The sequence below is a fragment of the Motacilla alba genome, chromosome 1 (assembly GCF_015832195.1).
Source record: "Motacilla alba alba isolate MOTALB_02 chromosome 1, Motacilla_alba_V1.0_pri, whole genome shotgun sequence".
Taxonomy (NCBI): Eukaryota; Metazoa; Chordata; class Aves; order Passeriformes; family Motacillidae; genus Motacilla; species Motacilla alba.
The window spans coordinates 24,348,643-24,375,847 of record NC_052016.1 but is presented as its reverse complement, the minus strand read 5'-3'; the positions used below and the strand labels follow the sequence as shown (position 1 = coordinate 24,375,847).

Here is a 27,205-nt window from a genome sequence, read left to right as displayed (position 1 = left end):
CCAGCCCCAATGTAGGCGGGAGCTATTTTTCTAGCTGCATGCCATCTTTTGGAGAGAAGCATGAAAAAGAACAGCAGTACCAGCTCTTCTGAGACAGGATTTGGAGCCATCAGTTCTTCAGGCAAATCTTCTTGCCCAACCATTCACATTGGAAGCAATATTGATTTGATGAACAATAAGCCAAGGAGTTTTGGGGCTGGGTTTAAATCAGGCTCATAAGTTAACAAACACAAAGGAGCCATTGAAGACACACAAGTTGAGAGATACAAATAAATTTTATTTTATAAAGACAGATGAGCTTTCCTGCAATTGCTAACATAGTTTTAATGTGTCATTTATTATGCGATATTCTGGTCTTGCTTATTTTAAATACCCGGTCAAGCAAGGATAAACCAATGCTGTTGTGCTTGCTATAAAAATATAGTGGGATCTGATATTCCAAAACTAATATGCTCAAAAATCTTAAGGATTTCTAATGAGGGATTAGATGGAGATTGCAATGAAATGCTTTCTCAATTTGAAGACAGTTGCAGACTTTTAAGTGCCACACCTGTGCACTAAACTGAAAGGCTCTTGAAAATTGAATGTACGCTGTGATCCATTATCTCACCCTCAAACCTCCTGTTTGTTTCTCTTCCGCTACACTATTTCCAAAGTAATTTACAGGGGGTAAAAAAAAATAAACACCAAAAGGAGAAAGCTACGACACAGCTGCAGTCTCTACAACCCCCTTCCTCACAGCCACAAGGAGCTGGTCAATGTTTCATCAGCCCTGTGATGCTGTCCCACCTCACACCACCTGCTACATGGAAAGTGGTACAAGTGGAAGAGAAACACAGGGATAATTTAAGGCTAACTAACACATCCATAGAAAGCCCATCTGAGCAGCTTTGCGCAGCAGATGCAAAAATCAATTGTAGTGTTTAGCACATTACCAATTACAAGGGTTAAACAGGAACACAACACAACATTGGGGAGGAGAACTAGACTTCAATTGGTTTGTTCAACCTGAGAAATAAACAACGAATGGAAAAAAAAGTCCCACTGATGCTATACAAACCTAATTTCACATGTTGCTAAATTGAGCTGAGATGCTTCATGTTCACCTACGAAACACAGTGACTTCACAACTACTCTTTGGGTTGCTTTGAAAAGTCACCACCACACACAAGCTAATGCTTTTCTGTTATACAGGAACACGAGTGTGTGTACAAACAGGCCTGTGCTGCCTCGAGTATGCCAGATCCCATCCCACATGGTATAAAACTGACCTAAAGTTACTGAATTTCACCTGAAATTATACTGGTATCAGAAGATGGCATGTGGCCCAGGACAGAATATCTTATGCTTATCACTATGAAGTGCTGTTCTTTCAGGTGTTTATTTCTCCCTCTCTAGGCCAAAGCAAGAGCTTCCTACCTATTCCTTTCCAAAGATGATGGCAGTGCTTTGAGCTTCTGCAGCACTTCCTTTGGGGAAGTTTTCATGGGGTTTGAACAGAGGAACTAATGTAAGGGAGAAGATACTCATGATGTGTCCAACTTTGTACCTGAAATCAAGTTCAGTGTCTCTAAATCAAGGTCTCCAAGTGCTCCCATCTAGCACATCATCCTGGGACAGACTGAAGCCAGCAAACTGCTGCAGAGAGGCTCTACCCAACCACTCAACTGTGGACAACCATTAAAAGCTAACGGAAGAAATGTGAATATAGTTTTAATACAATCATTAAGGCGTTACCTGGAAAAATGCATATTCTAGAACAGTACTATTATGTATACCGGTTCTCACAAACACATCATGTTTTGATAACAGAAACCTGAGATTATACATATCCATATTTTTAAAAAGTTAATTTCAGCTAGCCTTACAGTGAAGTTAGGAAACTATTTTGTGCGTTCAAAAGAAAACATAAACCAGGGAGAGAAAAAAAAGCCAGACAAGATGAAGTATTTTTATTCTGCTATATACTTTTATATTTCAGAGCTCACAACTGAGCTCAGATTCTTGGGTATACAATATAGAAAGCAAGAGCAATGAAATCCAAACTGAAATACATACCACCAGGAATCACAAAGCAGGCTGCAAATTCCTTTCTCATTAGTGCAGCTGAGCACATGTGGCAGTGGTAACCTACCCAACAGCAAACTGCATCTCCAGCAAACCACTGGAAGTTTCTTCCCTCAAAGTAGAGATGCTTAAAAAAATAAAAATTCAGATGAATAATGTTAGGTGCCTCCTTTTTACAGAGGATGGAGCAATTCCACACATTCACCTAATTCCAAAGTGCTTCATTCCCAGTCTGGGTTTTTTGGAAGATGTCTGAAGTGTCTCAGGGCACACTGTCCCCACTGCACACCTTGGAGGGTAGCAGCTGAACCCCATGTTGGTACTGGGTTCATTAAGTCTCTACTAATGAGATCTGTGTCCAGCCTACGTGGGGAATGGTCAGGCTGAGATTATTACACAGAACCTTAGAGGTGATTTACTCCTCAAGGTTTCCACTGGTAGGAAGAGCAAGTTTGGAGGAAAAGAGGAGTGGAAAAACCCCCAAAAGTAATTTCTGATTAACCAGGTGCAAGGAAACTGCAAAAAATCACACAGGTGCTTATTCTCTGGCAAGTTCACACTGCCAAGTGAAGACTCCTCAGTGCAAACTAGAACTTCAAAGGCTACAGAGCACAGCCAAAATAAAGTTGTCCAATTGTAGCAAATTCATGGTATTTCTCTAATACTGACTACATTGCTCAAGCAAACACAGGAGTACATGGGTGAATGTAAAGACATCTTACCATAAAATATATTAAATTAAAGGGTTTTTCTTCTGAAAAGATTAAAATAAATTTAACTCTAAATAATAATTAAGAACATAACAAACATTCATAGAAGGGGCTGATCAGCACTAGAAGTTGTTTTCAGAAAAGCCTTTATAAATGGATTCCAATGCCCTAGGAAAAAAAAACCCACAAAACCTTCAACAGATTATAAATACCAGACAGAGAAGGACTTAAAGCAGAATGAAGTTACCTGGGCTGTGAATACACCATGATCCTGTGTTATTGTGCTCAAGTCCATTTGTCTAACACCATAAGAACAACTTTAGCTTTTTTATTTTCATAATTAATATAAAGAATAAGTGCAATTTTATTTCTATTCCAGATCACTGATTTCACCTCAATGTCTGCTATCAAATCTCCATCTGAGCTCACTTGTCCGAACTTTTACGAGGTCTGCGGAAGCTGGACATGTTCTCATTCAGTGCACAGATCCTTCGAGAGAATTCCTCAAACTCCCCTAGGACTTGTTCATCACACTCAACCGCTACAGCATGTTCCACTGGGATGGAGGTAAAGTCTTCTAGCTGATCTCCTGCACTGAACCCTGTCGCTTCCATACCCATGATCTCCTCTGCCTGCTCCACAGTGCAGCAAAGCACGGGGTTGAGTGGGGGCTGAAACTCACAGGGCTGCTCGTTGTTCATGGTGCCAGAGCACTCGCCAGGCAGAAACGCCCCATTTATTGCACTAGAATGTCCTAGAAAAGATTCCTGCCTGTCTTGAGTATTGTTTAGGCTTCCATTTTCTCCATTTAGACTACTGCACAAGTCCTGGCCTTTTTTGGTATTTCTTTTGGAGGAGTCCATAGAGGTGTCCAAGGAAGAACATATGGGTCCAGGTTTTTTATCCAGCTCTCCAACACAGGCTGTGACAGCAACAGGCTGTGTTAAAGCAGAGTTGTAACTAGGAGGAGGAGTTTTGTACTGTAGTCTCTCGCTTCCTGTGCTGGCTCGTTTTCGGAGTCCTTTATCTGGAGAAGGAAGCCCACTAGAAAAACCAATATCCAATCTACCGAAGCTAGAGCTCTGTCTCTTTGGAACAGGAATTGCACTGGATGTATGGTGCCGATCGCTGTAAAAGAAGGAAAGAATAGATCACACCCAGGCACGCTCATGAGCAATACAGATGATTAATCAAAGGCTGATGCAACTGTTCAGGCTCCGTTTGGCCAACAACTTCTATCCCAAAGTGCTAAAACCCCAAACACATTTAGTGCCATATGAACTACAGAAGACAGCCTAGAGGACAGCTGTAGTGAAAAACAGTGAGGTTTTGTAGGAACACTTACACAGCTCTATGGTTTGGCAAGCCAATCACCCAAGGAACCATCACATTATGCTAATTCGCACTGTTAACACCATTTTATAGGACCAAGCGGCACTTACGGAATATTACTATTGACCATATATTTACGTATATATGGCCTGTTCTGGATCATAATAAACTCTTCAAAAGTGAGTAGTAACATCTGAATCCTCTATGAACAAAGAATCCAACAGTAGACTTCCCTGACAGCTACACAAAGGAGAAAAACCACACCAACTTCACTATTTGCAGAGAGTTATCCTTGCCAGATCTTCTGCTTTTCTGTGACAGTCATTCCAAAACTTTTTGGACAAATGCCAACCTCTATTTCTTAAGGAACATGAACCAATCAAGCCTGATTTACAAGTCTAACTTTACTGTAATACAGTTCTAGTTCTACAAGCCACTTTCACGGTCTCAAGCTCTGTAATTTGGAAAATCCACTTTATGTCATCTCAGGTGTGTTATGAGAACTTTCATTCATCAGCTCAATATTTATCCAACTATAATCACCACCCTATATATAAATATACATTAACATAAGCAGCTGGTTCATTTTCCTTCCAAATTAAAAAAAAGAAGTAAAAAAAACAGCTATTATTGATCTACTGAATATACAACTCTAAGATTCAACCACTGTCAGTTTGAAGCTCCTTCACAAACTCCATTTAAAAGAAACTCCTTCTGCTCAAGGCCTGATACGTTTTGTCTGGCACAGCAAAATCTTGTGTCACAGTTTAACAGACTGTTTGGGTTTTAAGTGGGGAGGGAGTCCATGGGCTGCGAGGGTGGTTCCCGGGGGGGGGGGGGGGGGGGCGGAATCTGCTGCACCCAATCAGTTGGCTAGTTTAGAAGATTGACACCCAGTTAAACCACTTAAAAGAGCTGCATAAGCCTCTGTAAAAACATATTTAAGGACAGGTAAGCCGGTGAAAAGCTCTATTGCTTCCGGCCTTGGAACAGGCAACTGGGAGCTGGCCAGGCCAGGCTCTGCTGCGATGCAGGCCCCTTCCCAGGAAGCCTGCCGACCCTGTCCCGGTGGGGTGGCTGGGGCCCCTTCCCAGCCAGGACCAAGCTACTTCCTGCAAAGCCCACAGGTCCTTTTTTCTGGCAGCACTGCCAGACCATGCCCTCAGGGCCCATCCTAATGCTGGGAGCAACCATGTGGCCGGGACCAGTGCCGGGAATGGCCCCACGGCCAGTGCTGGAGGAGGCCCCAAGGTCAGGAGTGGCCACGTGGCTGGGACTGCTTGGCCGAAATGGGTGTGGCTGGGGCAGCGCTGTGCAGCCGTGGCTATCTCAGTATGGCTTGCAATGAACTTTGTTTGCATGGCTGTTTTTAGCCAGCCATGCTGCCGACAGAAGGACAGAAGCAGCAGCAGAAGCTTTTATTTTTTTTTTGGTGCCCTCCATGAAGAGAAGACACAGAGTGGCACCGGCAGCCAGCACAACTTGCACAGTGTCAGCGAAGACCACATGACTAAAAGAGAGGCATGGTGAGTGTCTTCCCCAATGCAGAGCCTGGATGAGATCAACCTTCCAGCACTGCAAAACTCTATACAACTGTTTCAACTGATAAAGCTTGAGAACAAATGAACCTATGAACACAGTTCTCTCCCAAATCAGGAAAAAGGATGAAGACATGTAGAGAAAACAACAGGGGACACTGAGGTCAGTGAAGAAGTCAAATCTTTCATGGGAGGAGACTGAGGAGATGCCTTAGTCTTGGGCTGAAATTCTCTTGTAAGATTATGGTTAAGATATAATTGACACATCAGACTTTAATTTTTTCCCTGTAACTCATGGAGTGCATGGGGGGGATGTAGCATTCTAGTGATGGCCATGAGCAAAAGCACCCATGTTGAAGTAAGCAGATGTTGAAGTAGGTTGAACAGAAAGAAATGAGAGATGAGAAACCTTGCCCCAGGAATAGAAGAAGAAAACCATCTCTTTCCTAGAGATGGCTGAAGAGAACTTTTGCTTTTATGCTGTAACAGCTCATCCTTAAAATAGTACCCCATAAGTTGACAGGGCCCATGAAAGCAGCTGTGGGAAACCTGCAGGCATGGGAGGGACTTTGACACTGCAAACAGATTTTCCTTTATCGGGTGGCTGATTCAGTGTGACAGTGAAGCCAAAGAGAACTGTTTCTTGTGGAGAAGTCTCCATGGCATGGCAAGAGCGAGTCCTATCCCTAAGAGAACTGAAGAAAGATTATTTTAGAGGTGGCAAACTGACTGAAAGTCCCAGGTTTTGTCTCTTTACGATGTCAGTGGGAAAGAAAAGAGGGTGTGGGGGGAGGACAAATGTTGCGAAGGTTTATTCCGATTTCTTTTTTTATTTTTTTTTAAGTTCCATTAATAAAATTTTCTTTATACCCTTTAAAGTTTTGAACCTGGTTTGCTCTCCTCCTAACCCTTATCTTACAGCAGAAAATGATTAAATAATTCTAGTGGGTGCACTGGCGTTTACACCACTACGTTAATTGGTGTATTGGCTGGGAAGCTCAGACTGGCGAACCAAAACCACTACACTAAATTGGTGTTTCCGCCCAGTTTTCAAACCAAAACCACCACATCTTGAAACAGCAGTTATGAGTACTCCCTAGTGCAGATCTTTTTCCACATTTTTTTCTTGTTTTGCTCCCCTTTATAAATAGAATAAAGCAGATTGCAACAAGTCACTCAGTGAAGAATAAGTGTCCCCATGGGAGGGCAGTGATTAGTACTACTCCTGATGAATTTCCTCTCCTGTATTACCTCCTCCCAGGCTACCCCTAAATGCATCTGTAGGGCTTTTGTCTCTTCCACAAAACCCTCAAATAACCTGAAGGAGAAGCTGTTTTTTCAGAATACACAGTTACAGACAGTGAAGTAGGGAGGTAAGGGCCACTGTTGAGGGATGGGTTTCTTTCTTTTTTTTCTTTTACTTATAGAATTTTTTTCCCATAAGTTGCTATGAAACTAACTACTGGGTACTTATGGATGCTTATGGGTACTTAAAATAGACAAAAGAAGGTGGCTGAAGGAGAGGAATAGAGCATCTGGCTAGACTTCTCTTTTTTTTTCGGGAAGTTTCTTTCTGAGAGACAGAGATACCACAAGTTTTGTGGACAGGTAAAAAATGGGGTTGGGGGCAGCTGCGCTCTCTCTCTCTCTCTCCGGCATCGGAGGAGTATGGCCAGGCTGTCGCTTACTGCAGGGAGAATTCATCGGCACCACTGTAGCTCAGCCCTGAGGGACCCATCACCATCTGCTCGTGTGTCCCGGGAATCCTGAACTTCGCCTCTCGCTGCCCTGCCCAGAGCCGGGCTGCCACTGCCCTGCCCCCACTGTTTCTTTGGCACTGCTCTGGGTTTTTCTCTCCATGCAGTAGCCCACAGCCTTCTGCCCTGCTGGGACATCCCGCAGTTCCAGCTACCGCCGCGGAACTTCTGATACATCTCGCCCACTACCCCGGGATTTTTGCTCATTCCTGCCAGCTGTGATGGTAACTGCACCAAAGGGGAAAGTGTCTGAGGCCAAGAAGACTGTTACTGGGTCCCTGGTTGTTTGTTGTTAATGCCACAGTTATTGTTCTTTGTTTGACTTGTTATACATACTAGTGTGAGAAATGGCTGCTCACTTTTAAAATTTTAAAGGTTTATTAAACCTTCACAAAAAATACAACTAAAGGACTAAATAAGGAAAAATTACAGTGCTGAGAGCCCCTGTGACTATCAACCATGTGCTCCTCTACAAAACGGATGCTCTGCCTTTTATATCCTTAGCCCTTCCCAAAGTTTTGTCAGTCACCCCTTTCTCTGCTGTCCATTGGTGGAATTACCTTCTCATATCTTGACTGGAGGTCAGGTGTTGTTACACTGCACCTCTTGGTAATAAGCCAGCCCTCTCTAAATGCCCTGACTACAGAGGCTATTACAAGGGGGAGGGGAAAGAGGACTATGGGGGGGACATATTGTAATAACATCATTATACATTTTAACACCTACATAACATCTATCTCTTAATTGTGAGAGCCAACTATTATATTACTCATCTGTATCACTAGTAAAGGACTGTTATTTCTATCCTCGTGTCTTTGCCTGAGAGTGCCCTTAATTTCAAAATTATAATAATTCAGAGGGAGGGTGTTTACATTCTTCATTCCAAGGGAGGCTCCTGCCTTCCTAGCAGACACCTGTCTTCCAAAGCGAGACAGCCATACATGAAGACAGCAGCAAAAACATCAACTTTCTTCTTAGATTTCAACAGCTATTTCAAACCTTTTGAATGCAAACTCCACAAAGCCTTTACAGCTTTGTCTTTCAACCAACCCCTACACCATCAACCACTTATTTTCAGAATGATGTAATATGACAAACACAAGAATCTGCAGCAGGAGACTTGTGAACTGTACCTGGGCAAATTTACTGCAGATATATTAGGGATGGTCTGTTTTGCCCTCCCTTCCCTCAGTTTAGTGCTTTCTGCCTTCATACAGGAAAATAAATGAATACTCTATATTACTTATTTAATGAGATTCTGTTTATCTTATAGTTGAAAGACAAGTTCTAGAAATTTACCCAAATTCCAAGATGTGCAAATATTCAGAAGACAGACATTCAAGACACTTCACTGGGTCAAAGGACACATCATCCTATTTTTATGTGAACTAATTGCCCAGGACAACTGCTAGCTGAATATACAGATCACTACTCAAATAAAAGGACACTTTGCAAAAATGTAGGTGGTGCTTTTCAGGGCAAGAGATCTAAGGTTTTGCTACCTTTCCCATTCTAGATACACTCATGTTGCAGAGCTGAATTATCTCTCTCTTATTTGGGCAAGACAGTGGGTTACAAGGTGATTTGCACATGTTACCAAAGAGATGTGACAAGATGCATGTCCCACCCTGAGCAACAGAAAGGACAGGCGGTGGCTCCATGCAACAGAACTGGACCTCCTTCTCCCCTCTTCTTTACAGAACTGAGCCCAAAGCACAGGCTGGGACTACTCTTTCTGCTAAGAGTAGCTTAAGTCTGATTCAAGCCTAGAGGAGTACAAGAAAAAAAAAAAAGCCTCCAGGCAAGAGAGTTTTGAGCTTTTTGCAGCTCTAGAATGAGCTGCATATAATTTGGTTTTGAGTCTGGATCTATCTGACAAATCAGTTGCCCATTAGCATTTAAAACAGTGAGTATGCAAAGAAGATGGGGTAGACACCATTCCCACAGGAGCTCATTTTCAAACTTAAGGGCCACTTGTTGTAGGTGTGTGGATGTGGCATTTGGGTACATGGGTCAGTGGTGGCCTTGGCCTATGGAATGGTTGGTCTTGATGATCTTAGAGGTCATGTACAATCTTAATGACCCTATTATTGCCATCCCTTTCCAAAAGAAATGGCCATTCCAAAAACTATTGTTAGTGCTATACCCCCTGCAACAGTAATGATAAAAATCATTCCGCTTGGTTTCTACCAAGATGTCATGAAATAGAAATATACTCCTGCTGAATAGGAACTGAGGAGGGCTGCAATCCAGAGAAATAATTCCCACATTTGAAATACTAATTTAAAAAATTTAAATAAAAAAGAAAAATTTTAAACCCCACCAACCAACCAGCAAAAAGTAAAAAGGAACTCCAAGACTAGGCATAATACAACATTTACTGGAAGGATAATTTTTTTCCCCTCATGTGCAATGGATGGCAGATGCAGGGATGCATCACGTTAGTTCTTCTGCCAACAGTTTGTGTTCAGGTTCACCAAGAGACATCCACAGCAACAGCAGAAACAGTCTCTATGGCAGCTACAGAAGTTATGGTACAGGGCACTCGTATCCTTCCCAAAGTAAAAGAACAGTTTGACGTCAAAGCATCAGACCTGTAATATCTCATATAGCAGGGAGGGATTCCTATCTCCATTTCTAGACAAAATGACTAGAAGGTTTATAGGAAATTCTGCCACTTCTCTAGGTTTTATTCAATCATCCACAGGTTAAAATAGGTATTTAGGAGACTAAAATCTAATTCAGGAAGAATTTCAAGCTGTACCTTGTGGATTTAAGCACAGATGTCTGTTTGTCAAAATACTGACAAGACTATCTACTCTACACAATATTTGAGTGATAAAAACTCTTGCCTGGAACATATGCAGCCAGAATTGGGCCCAGACAAGTTACAAACACAGTGGCCTGAACAGCCAACATAGATGGGTCTGGAGTAGACCCTCCTGTTGAATACATCACTTTGCAGCACAAGATGCAATCACAAGAATAAGTGCCACCTCAGATGAGAAGGGCATGGAGGGAAAGAAGAGCAGAAAGCAGGCCTAGGTTCTGAAGTTGCAAAGGCACACTGTTTTGCAAAATACAGGTAATTCTAAGAGAGATTAAACCCAAGGCAAAGTCTCTTTGCCGTCTTGAGTGAGGAATACCTCTTATCTGTTGTGCTGTGTGTCAAGCTTGCTCAAACTAATTTATCTTGGGCTGGACTCTTTAAAGGACAGAGACTTCACTATGGCATAGGACTGTCTAATTGGCAAACCCCAAGTAACCTGCAGAATAGCTGAGGTCACTTGCCTTCTTCAGCCTGGAGGAGGCTGAGGATCACCCCATGGGGAGATCCTGCAGCTTCCTCCCAAGGGGCAGCGGAGCAGCAACTCCGATCTCTGCTCTCTGTGACCAGGAAGAAACAGGACCCAAGGGTGGAGCTGTGCCAGGGGAGATTTAGGTGTATTATCAGGAAAAGATTCTTCCCCCAGAGGGTGGTTGGGCGCTGAACAGGCTCCCCAGGGCAGTGGTCACAGTCCCAAGTGTCAGACCCTTGGGGTCTGAAGTGTTTGGATAATGCTCTCAGGCACAGGGTGGAATTGCTGGGGTGTCCTGTGAGGGCCAGGAATTGGACTTGATGATCCCTGTGTGTCTCTTCAACTCAGGGTACTCTGTGATTCTTTAGCAAGTGTTATTCAGCTCAATTTAAGCACAGCAGCAACTCTTCTACGAAGCAGAAGAAAATTAAGTGTCCACGTGAACCAACATGAAAACTGAGGTGTCTAGCACAAGAAAAACAGCTTTAAAAATTGTTGCAGAGGATGTATAAATTTAAATTCCCCCTCAAAGGAAACATTCCTAAATTCCTTTGTAAATCTAGACCTTACACAAAAATGGGTGAGAAATTAATTAGTTTGCAGGACCAGGAGAGTTTTTTAAGAGGTTCTTACAAGGCTACTCAAGCTAACATATTAGGTATGCCTGAACAATACCTCTTTAGTTCAGCAGCCAAAACATCTTCCCTTCCTTACTAAATTGAACTGGCAGAATGATCTATACCAAGTGATCTAAATGTAGCAACAGTAAGTTATTCATCTCTCTCATCTACAAAGTAACTTCTCAGTTAGCAGAGTACATAAGGGCTGCCCCACAGGGCAGTAAAGCAGGAATTATCCCCATTTGTTGAGCAGATATTCAAATTAATGTATTTGTACAAAAACTGCTTGCAGCCAGATTTCTTGGTTGACATGAACTGAAATGGACCTAAAGACTTAAAACCAGGTTTGAAGCTGCTGGAGAAATATGGGGGCAGAGTTCAGAAACTGTCCATTGCTACCAATAAATATTAATAGGATGGGTTGAGCTTCAGTCAGGAATAAATACAGGGATAACATCCCAGATCTGAGAATGGAGGAATGAAGTCAATAGTATGGTTTATCTGCTTATCAAATATTATCTGAGGCATCTAGATAGAAGTAAATATGTATAAAGGGTTTTGGAGATCAGCCATTCAAGAGGTCCACAGTCACTGGAGAAGAAAAATGACAGAAGGGTGGTAATCCCCTATTTGAGAGCCAGTTATGATCAGTGTGACCTGGATGCCTCTTCTTGATCACAGGGGCAACCTAGGCAACAAGCTCAGGCTGAGTGACAAGTGTCTACAAGGCAAACATGAGAAGATAAATAGCTCTCTTTTAAGTAGAACAATGTTCATAGTCTTGCAGGCAAGGAAAACAAATCCATAAGGACTCTGGGTACAGTGGGTTAAACTGTTTTTTCCTGTGCCATCACCTCCCTCCAGGTGAGAATGGAAGTCATGTTGAGGTTTTAGTTCAAAAGTAATGTTTAGACAGAGGCACAGAGCTCAAAAGTACAAGGCTGCTATTAATACCTATGAAAACAAGCAGCTGATGGAGGGTGTCTATTCCGTTTGTGTTTTCCTTGAGGCTCTACTGTTACTAGAAATCACAGCATTCATATCAAGGTTAAGTCCAGAGAAAGAATCCCAGAAGGGTCTGGTTTGAAAGTGACTTTCAAGACCATCTAGTTCCAATCCCCCTGCTATGGGCAGGTTGCTCCAGCCTTGAACACAGGCTTCCTCACCTTCACAGGGAAGAATTGCTTCCTAATTTCTAAACTAAAACCACCCTCCATCAGTTTAAAGACATTGTCACTTGTCCTTTGAGCTTCACAGCTCATGACATTAATAAAAATATATAAAAATATATAAAAAAGAGAGTAATGTTAGAAAACTATCATGCAGTTACTCACACACTTTAGAGACTGTGAGGTATTGTCCCCAGTGAGAAGGGTTTGGCTTGCAGGAGCACAGCCCTTTACTCTAAGGCACAATCTAGAACTGATCTACTCAGGTTGGGCTGATTCAGCTTCCAGCAACAATCCCTTGGTTGGTCTCCTGAGACACCAGACAGGTGTGGACGTCTGTCCAAAAAGAATGGCCTGTGATTTGTGGAGTCTGACTGATTTGATTAATGTCATTAGGGCCTGATGGCTTTCGTCTAGTGGGTGACACTAGAACTGGTTACGCATATGGGTATGTACAGTTCCTGTCAGAAAGCAGGATTTCTAAAAAAAACAGTGAGAAGCCTCAGGTCACCAATTTCAATGTTTCAATTGTATCCACATCTTAAAAGCCAATTCTAACAGTCTGACTTCAGCTCTAAGTTTTTCTGGCAGCAAAATGACAAAGTAGCTATTTTCTCCCAAAATATTAATTTTCTCTAGTTAACAAATAGTCAGTTTGACCATTCTTAGCCCTAAGGTAGAAGACACAGACTCCCCACTGTAAACAGGTGAGATGAAGTGAATGAAGTAAGACACAAGCATTTCTGAAATTATTTTCTTAGTGAACACATTCTAGTTGCAGTTTTGATAAAACATTTCTTCAGTCAGATTTACCTGTGATTATTGAATCTGTCTGCAAGTGGCTCAGAGAAACTGTAAGGCAATATGAGGGACAAAATACAATTTATAGGCTCAAATATGTATCTTTTCCTCCACACAAAATGTTTCCTGTGAGGAACATTACTGGATCACAGCAGGACAAAATACTAAATTTTGATTGCCTGGCCAAAAGCCAAAATCCACAGCTACAGCTCTTTGCTATGAGAATGCTTTAAAAAAACCACAAAAATCTAAACACCATTTGATCTTTTTTTGTTGTAAACTATGACCTCACGGCAGTAAGAACACTAAATGAAGGTGTTTTAGTTGGTTTATAGCTATCTGAAACACATGAAGCTCCATGAGCAGTTCAGAGCCAATACCATGTCAACTGTGCTAAAAAGCAGTAATAGTTTCTCACCTTCTTAGACAATACTGGTAAAATAATAGCAATAGGAAGGCTGCCAATATGAAGTTAAGATGAAACTGCATCTTTTGGCAGCTAAGGAATTCGGTAACACATTTTTAAAAAATGAAATCTTCATAAATCAAGCCAGTGGAGTTTTCATAACTAAGAAGTTTTGGGCTCCTCTTGATTCTAGCAGTATATTAATCAAGACATAACCTCAAAACACAAATTTAAGCCTTGGCACTCAAGTATTTTTGAGGAAAGCCTTTAAATGCAGCTCAAAAGGGCATCTCCCTGCCTACAGACAAGCCATTCAAAAGGAGCATCGTGTATTTGCCAGCATTAGATAAGCCTACTGTCTACATTCACTAAGAAAAAAATCTTGCTGGATTGCTCAGGTTTGCAACATGTTCTTTACTTTCTGTTAATCACAAATACTATCCCTCATAAGTTACAAACTGAAAAAAAAAAAGAAAAAAGCTGAAGAATAGGAGAGAAAATGAGTCAGAGTCTCTTGATTTAATGAAACCATATTCTAAAGAGCCTAAATTTGGGAAAGGTAAATCTGAACATGCAAAAGGAAATAAAACTGTTTTATTTAAAAATGTTAAAAATGGTCTGGATACATGAAAGTGGGGATTTGAAAGGGACTTATGAAAAATAAGGAGAGCAACTTTTTAAAGAGGCAGAGAGGGACAGGACAAGGGGGAATGGTTTTAAACTAAAAAATGGGAGATTTAGATTAGAGATTAGGAAGAAATTCTTGGCTATGAGGATGGTGAGGCCCTGGCAAAGGCTGCCCACAGAAGCCTGGCTGCCCCATTCCTGGAAGTGTTCAAGGCCAGGTTGGACAGGGCTTGGAGCAACCTGGTCTTGTGGAAGGTGTCCTGCCCATGGTCAGGGAGTGGAACAACATGCCTTTAAGGTCCATTCCAATCCAAACCTTTCTATGATTCGGTCTCAAATGCCAGAATAAACTGCCTGCTCACAAGAAAAAGGATTTAAGACAAAATCTGCATAGGGTCTTTTGCATCCACAAAAGCTAACCTAAAAAACTGAGCTACTTTTCTGGAAGCCAGTGAAACTCCAGGACTAAAAAACTGGAAACAGAGAGAAGTATTCCCAAAAGGAAACAGAAAAGATTCGGGGGACAAAAGTAAACACAGCAGAATATTGGTACCAGGAGAGGTATGAAGATGGAAGCAGAGCTTGCAGATGTGCAAGCTTGCTGCAATAAATCACACAAGTTGGGATGTGAGAACATTTGTTAATCGTTTAAGTGTAATGCTTGAGAAACCAAAACAACACAAATCTCACCAGGCTCAGGGAACCAGCCACTAAACCTTGATGGACAAACACTGGACTCTGAAGACCTTCCAAAGGGCCAAAGGCTAGCCCAGATCTCTAGGCAAAACAGGGGAACTCATAGAAGATTGAAGAAGCCAAATATGCTCTAATGGATGTATGAAATAAGTGAGCTCTTCTACAAAAGAGCTAGAAGATTTTTGGGTTTGCTTTTAATCTAAAATGGTTATGGAGGTGACAGAACTTAAATTCAGAAAAACCCAGCTACAGTGTTCAGAAAGGAAACTGAAGACCAGCAAGAGAAGCAAACAAATCAGGTAGTGCAAGTGAGTATGTGGATAAGAAAACCTCTTGTCTCCCTGCTCTTATCCTGCAAACAAAGAATAACCTAGAAATATTCTACTGACTACAGTTTGTGTCAGAGGGTATCAGATGACTCTCAGTAACTTGAAAACAAAAAATTACTTCAAATATTTATTTTAACAGCTAGTGGCTTGTCTGCTTGTTTCAATTTTCGTAATCAGGTATTATCCACAGGACAGAGGACATCTGCATTCTGCCCAATTATCAAAGTCTAGCCAGTTTTCCCTTCAAGATAGACTCCCTGCAAAGCCTCATTTCCATTTATATTATTAGGAAGCACTTGAAGCATTGATTGGAATCATCAGTTTTAAAAAAAAAAAAGTTAAAAATGAACAACTATTCATACAACTTCTGGACATGAGAAGGAAATGAAGCACAGACATCCATGTCCAGCCAAAAAAAAAAAAAAGTGCTTTCTTTTGTTAATGATTGTGCATCACCTATAGAAAACAACAGCAGGATTGTATGGTGGCAAAACCTCCGAAGCATAACTAAAGTTTCCAGATCGGCTCCTCAGAGACAGCATATGCCGGAAGAGAAGAACAGGTATCCACACTGAATGGAAAATAATTCCCATTTCATATGTTCCTATGTCAACCCACTTCTGCTTATTCAAGGCTGTAGTAGACACCCATGACTTGTACCCCTCCCACTCTACTGATGAGCAGAGAGAAGTGCTCAGATATCACAGTCTGGCCCTTCATTTTCAAATTTTCTGAGGGGATCACACATCATCTGAAGATTTTTACACTACTGTGATGGATACCACATGAAAACTCACTGAGATATTTTCCCAATGAAGAAGGCTTTTCTTTATCCATCTTGCTAGAGAAAAAAACAAAAGCAGGGAGAATCTTTTCAGCTGTGCCTGAAATTACTTACAGAATAAAACTGCACAAGAGGCTGAGCTTCCTTTTCTTAGGACCTATTTACTTCCTCTGTTGGCTGAGCTGAATTTCCATCAGGCAACACTTTTTACAGTATTGCTGAAAGAGGAAACTTTTCCTACTCCTATATTTGTTTTCCTTAGCCAAGACTCCAAACAGCAACCTGGAGGTGGGGGTGTTCAGCCTGGAGGAAGAGAAGGCTCCAGATACCTTAAAGCCCCTGCTAATGCCTGAAGAGGCTCCAAGTGAGCTGGAGAGGGACTTTGGACAAGAGCACAGAATGACAGGACAAGAGGGAATGGCTTTCCACTGCCAGAGGGAAGGGTTAGATGGAATACTGGGGAAAAATTCTTCTCTGCGAGGGTGGTGAGGCCCTGGCACAGGCTGTCCAGGGAAGATGGGGCTGCCCCATCCCTGGATATTTTCAAGGCCAGGTTGGATGGAGCTTGGAGCAACTTGATCTACTGGGAGGTGTCCCTGCCCATGGCAAGGCATGGGAACTGAATGATCTTTAAGGTCTTTCCAGCCCAAACCATTCTATGATTCCCTGTGACCTGTTACAGTAGGATTCACACAAGTACTTTTCAACATCGAAATCAATTTTAAAAAGAGGAGAATGTAGGGAGAAGAAACTGTTTTGCTCATGAGAGTTAAGAAGGCAGGAAAACAAAACCATTCTATGATTAGATAAGAATGCAGGACAAAATAATTGCTTAAAGCAAGAGACTGCATGAATGCATGCAATTCAAAGAGCATAAATTAAAACCATGTAAATACAAACCATCACTTGTTGAAATCCACTGGGTAGTAAACTGTTCTTCACATTTAGTAACATTCACCTCCATTTAAGGAGAACTGGTTAAGCCTCCTGCTCAAACAACTGCTGCAAGATAAACCTAAACTAACTTTAGCCTTAAAACATAGAAACCTGTCTGGTTTGTTTTTCTGCAGATAGTGGAAGATGAGTCTGAATCCTGCAGAGAGAATCAGAACAGAAGCACCCCGGATTTCTGTGGAAGATACTACAACCTTCAGTTATTTATTAAAGTAGCTTCTCATTCAGCAACAACACTGAACATACAACAGCTATAGTCATTAGCAGCAATTATACTACAGAGAGGTTGTGTTGGTTATCATTCAGATTCCTATGCAGCTCACCTGAATTACACACTCAGGGACTGCCCAGACTACGACTTGCTCGATACAGAAGGTAGCACCTGCTACCAAACATTAAATACAATCTTAAGACAACAATTAATTCACTTCCCTCTAGTGAAGAACATTGTTTTTTCAAACAGGATTCCCTTGCTACATCAACCTTCGAGAAGGGTTGTGGGCCCATCATATGGAAGAACTTGTAAGAGCATAAGAAAACAGTATAATGTTGTGGACAGTTACAGAGTCTCTATTTTGGGAAGGTCATAATCTTACCAAGCAGTCTCAGCTTGTGAAGAGGAGCTGCTTGTCTGGGACAAATCCTTACCTTCAATTTTTTTTGTAGCACCTACCTCTTTCTTATAAATTACAAAAAAATACTTACCACCTAACCATCAGTCCAAGCTCCATGAAGTTTTTCAGGTTAGGAAGAGTTTGCCTTAGATCTGGAGTACTCAGCCCATGCTGGTATCTAAGCTACAAAACCAGAAAAAAAAATCCTAAAATTAGCACAGCTTTCCAAATCCCAAAGAATACAACATCATGGTCAGTTAAGTCACTAGGTTTTTAAAAAGTTTAGGATGATTATCCAGCAGTTCCAAGATATTTATTCCCCTTAAGAAAATGAACTATTTACTACTTGTGTTAGGAAACCCACCTGAGAACAGGGACAAAATAATCAGTCAACCTGACTCTTAAACCTCCTTACACTTTCTCCATTTACTATCTGCAACAGGAGAGCAGGTTCACAGCCTAATAAAAACATGGCCATTATGGGAAGACACCAAATTCCAACACAACGTTCTGTATTCATGAATTCCAAATATTTATTTGTGTGTGCTTGTCAGTCTGAGTGTATCAGTGTATACTGGAATCAGTAATGGAATTATTATAGTAACATCAATCAGTAAAAATACATACTGTCACACAACTGATCAATATCTGTGCTCCTTACACAGTTTATATCGGCATTTAAACACCTGTTATTAGAATCATAATTAAATTCAGCACTCAAATCAGGTGCTACTTAGCAAAGGGAAAGGCTTTAAACACTGACATACTTAAACCTGAATATTGACTCCTACAAGTTGTTCTTACGTCATCCACATGACATAACTGTCACTGGTGAGAATTATAAACTCCGTGTTTAACAAGTCACCACATTTAAAACACCTCTGAAGAAAACAGCACATGGAAGAGAAAAAGGTTGTCTTTCAAGTTTGAATTTCAAAATTTCAGGGAAACTTTGCAGAGAAATGTATCCCTTGTGTGGTTAAAATACGAAAAAAGACCCCAACACCCTACATTCCACTATCTCTAAGGCTACTGGAATGATACACTACCAATTTAATAAGCAGTTCTCAGAATACATTAACACACTTTGGAAGTCTCTGCTGGACTCCAACACAGGCACACACAGTAACTGCACAAATTTAGTGCTGATAGAGCTACTTGCTGAAACATGGAACAGTCCCACTAAAGGTAAATTTCTTTTGTTTAGAATCACCCACCTGTTTCCACAATTCCTGACAGCAAGATGCAGGAAAGTATCCTAAGTTTCAAAAATTTTTGACTTCTCCCAAACAATCAGTTTTTCAGAGAAAAAGACTCCTGAAATTGGGAATAATTTTTGTGCTTGTCTGAGTTTCAGAAAGAATAATTACTTTGTAAGAAAAATCACCCTGAGTACCGCATTGTACAACAGCTGGCCATTTATTACAGTTTATTATTTCCATATGGACAAACCAAATCATATGTTGGGCTTGGGTTCATATTTTCTGCTGCAATGACAGAACCTGGATTAAGACAACCATACAATATAAATTACAAAACCATCACCACATTCTCCTGATGGGATTATAGTGGAATTCGTTAACTGGAGAATTAGCCTGGAGCAAAAGAAATAAAGAAGAAAAAACCCACCAACTCAAAAACTTTACATTTGTTCCTCCTCCAACAATGAAAAGTTCAAGAAATACCCCTTTTTACAGTCATTCTTACATTTTAAGGTTTCAGAGCACAAAAATAAGGTGGATTAAGGATCTCTCCAACAGCCAAGATCAGAAGAATTCATGGGAGACCCCAGTATCCAAACATGAGCAAAACCATTGCTTCTACTAAAAAACATTTTCATATTTCCAATAGTAGAGATGCATATTAAGTAAAGTTAGGATGCAAGTTTCATGAAACCCCTAGAAAAAGTTATTATTTAACTTCATAAACTGCATACTATTTGGCTTTGTAACTGATTTAAAGCAAAGCAATACTGCCTTGTATCTACATCAATACAAGCTGCTGCTAATGTATTTACAAACCAAGAAATCAGTGAAAAACTTATGTGCCTTCTAGCAACAGAAAAAAACATTCAAAAATTAGCTGATTAATAGGGTTTTAGTCTGGATTCTAAATTATCATTCCATTAATGCAGCAAAGGCTAACTCCCACTTCACATAATTCTGTAATAGTCTCACATATCCTGACAAACAAATCTCTGCTTTGCTGCATGATGCAGGCCGCTACAGGTACAACACCAAACAAACACAAACAAGGAGGTGGAGGAAGCTTAAAAACAACTGTTTTTTACTTAAAAGATCAGAATTCCTCTTCCTCCTCTCCTTAACCTCTGACAATGTAAAATAAAAAATATTAGTAAGGACTGTTTTTTTTTTCCCCAATCTATAAAGCATTTCTCATACACCTTCCCTTAAGTTTAATTTTTTTAATATCCAACACCACACATGCAGGGCTAGTTAATCCATCTCATTCAATAAATAGTAAGGCACTGAACAACACTCTTAAGGACTGAATCCAGAGGAGGCCATGGAGATACACCAAGGGTTGCTGGAACATCTCTGCTCTGAAGACAGGCTGGGAGAACTAGAGGTGTTCAATCTGGAGTAGAGAAGACATTAGGGAGACCTCAGAGCCCCTTCCAGTGCCTAAAGGGGCTCCAAGAGCTGGAGAGGGACTCTGGACAAGGGCCTGAAATGACAAAATGACAGGACAAGGGGGAATGAATTCAAACTAACGGAGGACAGGGTTAGATGGAATACTGGGAAGAAATTCCTGTCTGTGAGGGTGGCAAGGCCCTGGCATAGGTTGCCCAGGGAAGCTGGAGCTGCCCCAGGTTTGGAAGGATGGGGCCCCAAGGCCAGGTTGGATAGGGCTTGGAGCAACCTGATCCAGAGGGGGTTTCCTTGTCCATGGCAGGAGGGTGGAATTGGATGATCTTTAAGGTCCGTTCGAGTCCAAACCATTCTATGATTCCCTGTGACTTGTTACAGTAGGATTCACACAAGTACTTCTTAACACCAAAATCAATTTTAAAAAAATAAAATGTAGGGAGAAGCTGCTTTGCTCATAAGAATTAAGAGAGCAGGAAAACAAGAGCAGACAGAGGCAACCATGTTCTGTCTGACTCTCCTAAGAAACTGTTCAAATTTCAATTGCCGCTATTAAAAGTCACCCATCTCCACACTAAGTTTCCAATGCAATAATTTTCAAAAGCAGCATTTTATTTAAGATTTTAAAGATCAGATTGTTTCTTCAGGATATTACAGACCCAGCCATCCAAAGAAAATGTGCCTGTTTTAACTGGAGTGAAGAGGTGTCCAAGATTTGTGTTCACATAGAAGACCATGTATTCTCCACAGAACTTTGAGTAAATCATTAATGATGTTCCAGTGATATAATATTAATTCTGATTTCTATACCAATATTTAGCTCCTATGCACAGCTTTGTTTTCCCAAGTGCTGCTCTCACATTTGTTACTAGCAACATCTACTACAAAGAAACAAGATATAGGAGACAAGATGCATCATATTTCATGAACAGTTCAAGGTAGAAGAATTTAAAGAATTATCTGTACAGAGAAATCTCAAGAAACAGGATAATACATTTACTTTAAGGCCAACTTCTCTGCAGAAAACCAGCTAATCATACCAGTGGGTTATTTTCTATTATACCTATATATTCCAACATCACAAAAAACCATATATGTTAAAATAGGCTGCATTTAAAACAGTGGTTCTCAGAGCAAAAGGTAGACTTATTCTTAAAAAACTTGTATTAGCTTTCTTAGAAAGTGTTTAAAGACCTATTTTCCTTAAAAGACTAATACCAAGAAAACCACAGCATTAGCTGTAGGTGAGGCATGACAAACTGAAGTTAAATTGTACCAAAACAGGCATAATCATTTTATACTCCAAGATGAGAAAAAATAATATTGAGCTGCCCCAGTTTCTACCTGTATTTCCTTCTCTGCAATGGTCTGAACTTACACTGGAAGGTAAGTGAATGAACCAGCAGTGAACCAGTTCCAATCTGAGCATCTCTACTCCACTGCCAACCAAACAGCTTCCAAGGATTCATTTCATCAACTGGACTGTTAGACTTAAAAATCATGACCTAAAATCATGCCAGACAACAGAAAAGCTTACTACCTTCCTAAAGGTAACAATTCCACAGCAAAATGCTCATTCATCAAATCTACCAGTAGAGATACATCATTTGTTAACTAACTAAAATACAAACCTGCACAAGTTCAGTTACTTTCCTATAAAGTCTATAAGAAGTAATAGGACTACTGAAGTTTTTCAATCAAGTTTGCTTTAAAAGAAACCATTTAGTTATCTTTCTATTCCTGGGTAATTGCAGGTTGCACCCAAAATCGAAATTAGGAGGTTTGCCACTCTATGCCTGCTCTTAAGAAAAACAATGATATCCTGCATTTATGTGCAAAAAACAACTGTCCACTTCCTATCCTAATTCTTGCAGCAGTATTTAGTAACTAATGGTATACAAGCATATACATTTACTTCCAGCCAGAAACCACAGAGAACCTGGGCTCAATTATCTTTCTTTTCGAGGGGAGTGCAGAATGACTCCAATTCTAACCTCATCTGTTCATAATTTCTCACATTGTTTCCCCAGCCATATTCATCTTCTTCTAAGCCATGTGGAAGCAGTCTAACAGCCAGAATAGGTTATTAAACCTCAAAATAGCAGCCATATTAGTAGATATTGTGCATAATAGTCAAGTCTATGCCAAAATCTGCTGTATTTTGGACTTCCCTTAGTCCCCACTGCAGGCAACTGGTTCTTGATGTTGGAGCAGTTCCTGTACCTACACAACAGGTGGACTCAACCCACTATTACACTATGCAAAGATCTTGCAATATTAAGGCAGTCAAAATCAATTTTGAATTATTTTCAGCTATATGAGGAGTTTCTCATGATAGCATCAAGAATTTCAAAAAAAAACAAAACATCTGCTCCACAAATGTGAAAACCTACAGAGAAAAATAGAAGCAAAACTATTGTTTCAATCAAATTTGCAGAGCTGGTAACAAGCCAAGCATTTGCATAATGTTTTCAGAGAATGTCAAACACTGAAATATTAAGAATGTCAAACAGAAATATTAAGTTTTAGAAGTTTTAATAAAATGACATAGTTAATTGTTTTACAAGATCCTGGGTGACTTTGTCAGAGTAGGACAGAACATTGGCAGAGATTCAGATTACTAAGCCCTGCAATAAAGAAAAGGGGAAGTGTTGTTATAATGCCTGTTGCTATATAAACAACTATGGGGGATCAGTGAAATAAGGCCTGCTGCAATATAAACAGTTGTGTGTGTTTATATCTTTTGGGAGCAATTATAAAATTTTTTGCTTGCCTTTGTTTTATTGAATCTGGCTAGTTGTTCTAGCTCTGAACGCCTATGTGGGTTTACTGAAAAACCCTTAAGCTACAACATCATTGAAACATGTTGTGGTATCAATAGCTCTTTAGACAATGTACTCCAAACTAAGCATCTAAAAATTGTTTTCATTTTTCATGCTTCAAAAGACTATCAGTAAGCATCAATTACAGTTTGGAAGTAAACATAACAAAAGGGTTTTCATAACTTTTCTAAGATTCTTAGTGAAGTAGGAGCTGAAAAAAGAAAAATAACTACTGTGATTATAACAAATCTTGAAGTTCTCAGTCTTGCTTTGAGAAGGAGCAAATAAAGGACTGCTACAGTAGTGACCACCCTCACCCAAGCAAGGGGAAGTGCTCAAATATAAAAGCTATTTCAATAGATGTTATGACTTATCTTTATATGCCTGTGTCCATCTCCCAGAGTTACACCTAAAAAGCAGATGTTTAATTTGCAACTCATTCAAGAGTATTAAACTCTTCAAGAGTATTAACAAGAAAACAAGTTACATCCACATCCTTGAAGACCCATGTCCTTCATTAATCCATTGAGCATACTCTTTCAAGTTCCTCAAGCCAACCCAGCGTGCCTAAAGCCTTCATTAAAACCATCTTAAAAGACTCCCACCACAATTTTGATATAGCAAATAAGGCACACAAACAGCAACCAAAGCAGTAAGAGGAAATAACTGCATTTTATGCTACACTGTTGAAGGATATTTACAATCAATTATTTTTAAAGCATGCTTAGTCTGAACTAACCTGATTTGTCCCACATTTACAATGGAGATGCTGGTATCAATCAGATCATTTCTGGTTATCACAAAATCCTAGAATGGTTTGGGTTGGAAAGGACTTTTCAGCTCATCCAGTCCTAACCCCACCACCATGGGCCTAGATACTTCCCACTAGATCAGATTGCTCCAAGACCTGTCCAGCCTGGCTTCAAACACTTCCAGGGGTGGGGCAGTCATAGCTCCTGTGGACAACCTGTGCCAGGGCCTCACCACTCTCACAGCCAAGAATTTCTGACTGATATCCCATCTAACCCTGCCCTTTAGCAGTGGGAAGACATTCTCCCTTATCCTGTCATTCCAGTCCCTCTCCTGGTCTTGGAGCCCCTTCAGGCACTGGAAGGGGCTTTAAGGCCCCCCTGGAGCATTCTCTTCTCCAGGCTGAACCCCCAACTCTCCTGGCTGTTTCCAGAGCAAAGGGGCTCCAGCCCTTGGAGCCTCTCCATGGCCTCCACTGGACTCGCTCTAACAGGTCCATGTCCTTCTGATGTTGAGGGCCCCTCACTGTCTCACTCTGACCTGTAACAGTGATAACTAACACAGGAGATGCTACACAGTCCCTGGACCAAGTCACTAGTACAGTTCAGAAATGTTCATCTCTGCATTAGAGCAAAACATCCTCACAGAGCTCTGGCTGATTCAGTTCTCACAAACTGCATCAAATTGAGATGGAAACTTTTTCTCACCACTAGTTCTTCCTGCCCCAAGAACAGCCTGTCTCCTTTCCTCTCAGCCTGGAGAATTTTAATTCACTTCCATCTGAAAGGCAGGGGAAATTCATGCGTGAAATCTACATATAGGAATGGCTCAGAAGTGATCAGGGAAACTATATTCTCATCTGATAACAGACCTAATTCACTTTTACCTTCTTTGATTTGTCCTGGAATTACATTAAGCTGCTTCTTCCTCTTGCATTCACCAAAACATAAAGTCTGATCTTATTCAAAGACAGCAGCAGCCTCAATTCTAAATGCACAGCATCTTATACTATTCTGCCAAACATTTATGAAGCACTTTTTTTCTTATTTTTAAAACTTCAGCAATATTTAATACTGGATTTTGGTTTCACAGCAGTAGTGTTTATTGGAGATAGACCTCAAGAAAATAAGGAAATAGGAGTATGTGTTTGAGTACATGTAGAACCCACTGTAGAACTGAACATCTAGATAAGCCAAAAAGCTGTGTTTCCTCAAGAATTCTTTCACTGCTATATATGAAACTCTTCTTGAGAGTAAACACAACACCCCTCCAGAGAGGTCTCAAACATTAGCCTTCATGGTTTCAGTCTGGTGTCCAGTAAGGGGAACCACTGTCAAAGACAGACTAGGAGAAAGAGCCACGTGTAAAACTTAGCAGTTACTAAAAGAACATATATGGGCCCCCATGCCCATAAAGGTGTGCCTCATATGCCATGACTGTTTCATAAAAGAACATTAAAAATGCAATTTAGAAGATAGAGCAGTTACCAGCCTCCAAAAAGCTTCCCCCACTCCCCAGTGAATCACTTAAATAACTAAAACCATGTTTACTGCAGTCTTGGTGCATTTATAGTTTGATGAGATGAAACTATAGAGCACATAACCTTTACAGATTCAGGTCAGAGCTTCTCAAAAGGGTTCAGTATCACTAATTGATGTTCACTGGATTATAGGAAATGGGTACACTTATTTCCTATGACTTCATTTACCCTAAGCTTTTGTATTAAAAATCATTACGTCAGGCACAGAACAAGAGGTCAGACATGCAAAAGTCAAAAGGGGAAAGATAACTAACATTCTTTGCCTCCATCTTAAACATTAAATTTTCTCTGTGTTTAGCTCCCCAGATGTAATCTGCATACCTGAAGTTTGCTTTTTACCTATATATGAATCTATGAATACCAGAAGGGCAATATTCTCAGGGAATACGCAGGTAGGTACAGAGAACTCTCCCACCCTGTCCTGGATGGAAATCAGAGAAAATGTATGGTTAGGGTTATAGTGCTACACACTCCTCCTCCACTTCTCTCTTACTTTCATATTTTAATAAATCCAGTCCAAAACCAGGTAATTTTCACATATGACATCAGTCCAGCTCTACCCCCACCTTAAGATGTTACAGCAAAGGAACCTGCAGAACTATTTCAGTGGGCAAACAATGAGTTCCATTACATGTTGTAAAATCTTTCAGCTGTTTGTTCTTTCCTGTTGTGTTGGGAAAGCCCTTGTTTTAAAATGGGTGAAATTGAGCTTCTGGCCATTCATTCATGCAGGTTTGTGAACCCTGCTCTTTCAGGTGAAAAGGCTTTTGCTTCAATAAAGCTTTACTCAAAGAGCAAGTGATTCAGCCCATGACACAGAGCTTAAATGAAAGAAGAATTTGGGGATTCTCTGCTCCCAGCCACATCCTGCATTTCAGCTGAACTGCTTTCCTCATATCTATTACGTTACTGTCAGTGAACAAAAGAGACTGACTTCTAAAAAGAGATTGTGAATCAAATGGGAAGCCCTCTCGTTTGAGTAGTAGAGAATGAACAGTTTAACCTATGAAAGACTTGCTTTCTATCAGGATAACACCAGCATTCAGTGAACTCCACTTGGCAGTAATGGAAATGGTTTCCCATATGATGGATGATATTTCAAACTTAAAAGCTGAGGTCAAGAGCATTAAACCAAGGACAGTTCAGCACTGGTCTTCCTGAAAATGTCAACTTTTATGTGCCAAATTGAAGCAGAGCTTGTTTTTTTCCTAATTATACAATATTAACTTCAAAAATATTCAAATTAATTACACAAGGCCAGCAAAGAGAGATGCAATGACCCCTTCAGTATTTAGATCCTCTTGAAAAACAAAACATTTTAAAGCTCTGGATTTCCAAACACTTGGGACTGACCAAAAATAGAATGAGCCCATACATATCAGACCCTTTTATTCCATTTGTTGGAGAACAACTTGCTCTAATCTTCAACCCCAGTATATAAAAAACCTGAAAGGCATTTATGGATGATTAAGTAGCTGACATACCAAAAGCTTTCAAAATAGGTTTTGTGCCCTGATGTGCCAAATCTTACGCACAGAAGTATGAGACCAACCCTGACCCAAAGAGGACAAAACATACATATTAAACTATATAACAGAAGAACAGAGAATGTGGGGGGAAACGTGAAAATAACAGAAGCTCAGGGAAAAAAAAAATCTAAACTTCACAAGTCACAGATTGTCACTTTCTTGCAAATAAGAGATAAGAAGAATTTTTATGCATTAAAGCAAGTGAAGTTTTAAGAAATTAGGTGCATTTACCATAATTTCTCTTTCCCATTA

General features: G+C 40.5%; 1 protein-coding gene across 3 annotated transcripts in view; it reads right to left on the bottom strand.

Annotated features, from left to right (window-relative positions):
- Positions 1-256: 256 nt before the first annotated feature.
- The window catches only part of UVRAG (UV radiation resistance associated), a 99,037-nt gene continuing 72,088 nt past the window's right edge, over positions 257-27,205 (bottom strand). For 2 of the 3 annotated variants that reach the window (XM_038128817.1, XM_038128827.1), the window contains 2 exons: positions 17,795-17,886; positions 257-3,905 (listed from right to left, as the gene is read on the bottom strand). In XM_038128817.1, coding sequence (XP_037984745.1) covers positions 3,203-3,905; positions 17,795-17,886 — 795 coding nt within the window. In that variant the 3' untranslated portion in view covers positions 257-3,202. The other variant, XM_038128834.1, reaches the window with a different exon arrangement.